The sequence below is a fragment of the Zingiber officinale genome, chromosome 4B (genome assembly GCF_018446385.1).
Source record: "Zingiber officinale cultivar Zhangliang chromosome 4B, Zo_v1.1, whole genome shotgun sequence".
In the NCBI taxonomy this organism is placed as follows: Eukaryota; Viridiplantae; Streptophyta; class Magnoliopsida; order Zingiberales; family Zingiberaceae; genus Zingiber; species Zingiber officinale.
The window spans coordinates 19051561-19056568 of record NC_055993.1 but is presented as its reverse complement, the minus strand read 5'-3'; the positions used below and the strand labels follow the sequence as shown (position 1 = coordinate 19056568).

Sequence of the window (5008 nt, the reverse complement as noted above, 5' to 3'; positions counted from 1 at the left end):
AAGATCTTGTTCTAGTGAATGAGTTGTCTGCTCTTGATCAGCTTGGTCATCACTTGAGCGGTGTATCTCCCTTCTCCAACCGTGATTTTGACCGACGTCTCACTTGCTATGTTGACTCTTAGACGCCATGTGGCATCTTTTATGAATCGTCACATCAATCATCTACCTCACTATCCCTATTGTTTGTTGTTCTACACTTGCTTGTAAATGCCCACTTCAATATTCCCTACAACCTTAAGCCCTCTTTGTCTTCCCCAATTAGCTGCTTCTGCCATCTTTGTTATTTCCTTCTTCTTGCCCTCTATCTCTACTATGCTAGATGAGTGAGAGAGAGAGAGAGAGAGAGAGAGAGAGAGAGAGCAATTAATGGAACTATAGATAGCTTGGAGTAAATGGACTTAAGTTGAGTTGGTGAAGAGAATGTGAAGAAAGCTTACAAAGGTGAACAGAGAGCAAGTTCCAAAATGAGAGAGCCAAGACTAGTTGGGAGCAATGAGCTTACTTGAAGGAGTCAGTAACGATAGGATAAGAACGACGCGAGTGATATAAGGTAGAAAATCATGACAATGAAATAAGGCATAACCATTGTTGGAAATATAATTACACTGATACTACTTTAGGCTACACAAGCTAAAATCCTTGTGTCTCATTCTATGATATTGTTCGAGAGAAATAGGGTACAAGAAAGGAAAATTGTTTCACTGTTTGAATGATCAAAACAATAGGATGAGGATCTTTTTAAGGCTTTCGAAAATATTGAGTTCAACAAAACTTAGTAGGATTGAGTAAGTATATTGAATAATACTAAAATTAGAAATAAAGTAAATTTATAATTTAAATTTGAAATAATTTGTTTTACTGAGATGGTTTATTTTATTAGCATCCTTTCGATTGTCATATCATTCTAATAACATTTAAAGACCTTTCTCTATGCAAGCAATTTCCATCTTTATTTTACTGGGGAGTTATTTTATGAAGAGTTGAGAGACATTTCTTTCATGCTTGTTTTTTTTTTCTGTAGTGATTATGTTAATGAATTCCAGATCTTTCATTTATCTTTTAACAATTTTTCTAAAACTAGATTATCTTTTCGGCAAAGGATTTCTAGAAAATGCTTAGATATTCATCAATTGTTAACTGTTTTCGACTTAGATAATGTTGATCAGATTCAGAGTATAAGGATGTGAATGGAAATGAAACTGCATTCAAACTGAAACCCTAGCTAGCTTCAGTCTTATATATGTTTGTATACATAGAAAAACTGGACGATAACTACGACTACATTATGGGCATCGTTAAATTTGACTCATACTGCTTTGTCAAACTAAGCAACACTACTGCAGTCAGCCAATTTCCTTCACAGCCCGCAGACAAGATCAATCATACACTTGGGCTCCTCTTTCGTTTGAAGTCAACCTAAGTGATGCCATATGACGAGCTTTGGCTGCATGTGAAGGTCGTCTTATGCTTGAGGCAGAGACACATCATTCTTCTTTATTTATGTAAGATTCCATGATGACAAGGTTATCTGCATGCAATTGGGAAGGCCATCAGTCCACCTCACAAAACCAGATCAGTGTCTGTGTTCTTGAATACACTGAAGAAAACAGTAATGATTTTTTTTCAACGAAATGGTTGAGACTTATAGAGAATCCAATCCTAACCCCAATTTAATCTTTTGCATAGTACCTCAGTTGGCAGTCTTAACACTCAACAATGACATCTGAACTGAGCAACCTAATTAAAATATAGGTCAGAGTTCGGTGGCATGAAAAGGAGCGTTGATTTGTTCCACGAGCCCTGTATATGTAGTCATTTGGAGGTGGAACTTTACTGCCCTTACTGAAAGTAAAATATTTTCCAGATTTTAGGCTTTAACAATTACAATGACAATAAATAAAATACTTAGCTTTTGAGCATTTAGTTGATTATATTGTGATAGAAAAATCTCTTAAAAAATGAGTATAATTGGGACTTCTTCAACTCGTAATTATATTGTTTTGTTATCATTGCTAAAACTAAATACAGTTAGAAATGTCGATACCATAAGAACAGGTCAAATGTGAATTTATAATATTTCTTGTCCTCCTTGCTGAAAACTATTCTTGAACATCAATTGATCACTACTGCGTTTTAAAAAAAGATGCATGCAGAAGAGAAATATTGTTATTATTCTTTAGTACCGACCACATGGCCTGGCACTGATTAAATATATGAGAAAAAAAATGTTATTGCTGTGTTAATTATTGGTCAACTCTCTAGCATATGTCAAATCATCACATATTGACCCTTGTTTTCAGATAACAGAGGTCAACTGCAAATCACATTAATCAATCAACAGGATAGGAAAAGAACAGGTGAAGAAGTGTTACATGGTACCACATATTGATCCTTATTGTTGGCTACGAAGAAGATATGTAGTTCTGAAAGGAAGTTGTTTGCTCTATTAGATTAATAGGGCAGTTTTTAATTATTTGCACTGCGTTCGACTTGCACAATGATTCCTATACATGTTTTTGAAGATGAATGCATGTATGCCAATTTGTTTTCACAACTCATACAATTATATATTCATGAATGATAACACGGCATAAGTATGATGTAGATTGTTCCTAATTTTCATTCTATAAAGACTGACTCCAAAGATTCAATTGCCATATAACAATGGCCATATAATTTAATGCTCTTATTCTCATTGGCACCTCTATGAGTGTTATTGGTTCCAATGTGTCTTTCACTTTAAGCATCAAGCTGGTGTCACTCTATGCAAGTGTGCTTGTTGTCAAGGGTTTTCGTTGGCATAAAGTTAATAGCTTTAATAAAGCATTTAGTTAACCATCAAAATTATAACTATTCGATAGTTATAGCAATTAACTCCAATTGAAAAGTGAAACAACTTAATGTCTCCATTATGTTTCTTCGTGATTGTCTAGAAGAAATTATCTACTTAGAATAACTTCAAGGTTTTATTCACCATTTATAAAATTCTATTATTGCCTTTGAGAAGCTCCTTGAGCCTAGTTTGATTGTTTATAAGCACTTGTTGCACAGTCAAGATTTTATTGGCTTAAAAATAGACTCATTGCTCTATTTCAAGCGCTTTACTTCCTAAATATTTTGATCCCTATTTAAATTTGTTAAATAAAATGTTACGAGAATTTAAAAATTATACTTAGTCTAATAATTATATATACACTTGTTTACTATTCCTTAGAAAGCATACATTTATTGGTTATTAGCTAGGCATAGTCCATGACCTAATAAAATAATTAAGAAAACAGAAGGGATCTCGTTATAGTATTCCATGGACAGCCATGAAAGTATGAATGAAACTAAGAAAAACACATGCATGATTTACTTTGACTTGTTGCCAGACTGAGATGTTTCTCTATAATATGTTTCTCTTTCTCTTTCCCTTTCCCTTTCTCCGTCTCTCTCTTCCCTTTCTTGTTGCAGTTTGTGCATGCATCATCTCTTCTTCTTCTGATCTATCTTCCTAAATCTGATCCCTAGCTTATAATTACAACCTCATCAGAAAACAGCTAGAGGCAACGATTTTGGACTTGGATGTTTGAGGGAGCAACAGGGAGAAGCTTCCAATGGGGAGAGCTCCTTGCTGTGACAAGGCCAGAGTGAAGAAAGGCCCTTGGTCTCCTGAAGAGGACGCCCAGCTCAAGGACTTCATGGACAAGTATGGCACGGGTGGAAACTGGATTGCTCTTCCTCAAAAAGCAGGTTAATTTAAATATAGTTTAGTTTTTTAGCTAGGCCCTCTTTTTTTCTCAAAGACATATAAATTCTGTAATTCTGTTTATGTTCATGTAGGATTGAATAGATGTGGGAAGAGTTGCAGACTGAGATGGCTCAATTACCTACGGCCCAACATAAAACATGGAGAGTTCTCAGATGAGGAAGACAGAGTCATATGCAACCTCTTTTCTTCTATTGGAAGCAGGTATATGATCATCAGTAAAGCAAACTAATTACTATTATTACTTGTTGAATTAATCATGGTATCAATTGTTTAATTGATTAAGCAGATGGTCCATCATAGCCTCGCATCTTCCAGGCAGGACAGACAATGATATCAAGAATTACTGGAACACCAAACTGAAGAAGAAATTTCTAGGTCTTGTTTCCTGCAACTCCCACCTGATCAAACAACAACCACAACAACATCACCATCAACCTTACTTATCATCATCATGCCAGGAAGTAGTACTCCCTGCTGGAATAATCCCTCACAACAGTAGTGCTATTAGTGCTCTCAATTTTGTATCAACTTCTGCTACTACTGCTGCCTCTCACCTTCATGTTCCATACCATTATCAATCTCATCAGATGGAGAGAAACAATTTCATGTTGAATTTTGGTAATTCTGAACGCAGTTGCAGCTCGTCAGGTGGGAGTTGCACCCCCATCAACTATGGAAGAAGAGATCTGCAGTTTGGACAGTATGAGTACTGCGATGGCAGAGGTTTTGATGGAGATAATAATATACTGATAAACGCGGAGAATTATAATCTTTATGGTGGTCGTCTCGAAGATGACAGCAGTTTGCTACCTGGAGGAGGAGGAGAGGTTAAGTCAGAATATACTACTCATTATAATTTGCTGAGTTCCAATTCCGGGTGCAATATTTCTAGTAACAATAATTACTCTTTTGATTAATATATGATTAACTTATCTTGGTGCATGCATACATGCAGGTTACTTTTATTTACACCATTATCCTTTGAGAAGTGATTCTTGACTGTAGTATACATCTGAATTTTTAACTCAGAATCCATAGTTTTTTGTTTTTTGTTTTGTTTTTTGTTTTTTGTTTTTTGTTTTTTGTTTTTTTTCGTGTCTCTGCATTGCCAAAATTTTCTTTTGAAGACCGGTTGCATTTTGGATATATGAGTTCTGTGTACGATGCTTCAGTATTTAATTGTTGATTAATTAGTGATGAGGCCAGGCTGTGCATTATTTGCTTGCCATTAGTTTGGACTGCCACATATTATAA

General features: G+C 35.3%; 1 protein-coding gene across 1 annotated transcript; it reads left to right on the top strand.

The window, feature by feature from the left end:
- The first annotated feature begins 3404 nt into the window (after positions 1-3404).
- LOC121977437 (transcription factor RAX1-like) lies at positions 3405-4702 on the top strand. Its single transcript, XM_042530014.1, has 3 exons — positions 3405-3735; positions 3826-3955; positions 4041-4702. Exons 1-3 carry the CDS (start codon positions 3600-3602, stop codon positions 4669-4671), a joined length of 897 nt encoding a protein of 298 aa, XP_042385948.1. The 5' UTR covers positions 3405-3599; the 3' UTR covers positions 4672-4702.
- The last annotated feature ends 306 nt before the right edge of the window (positions 4703-5008 follow it).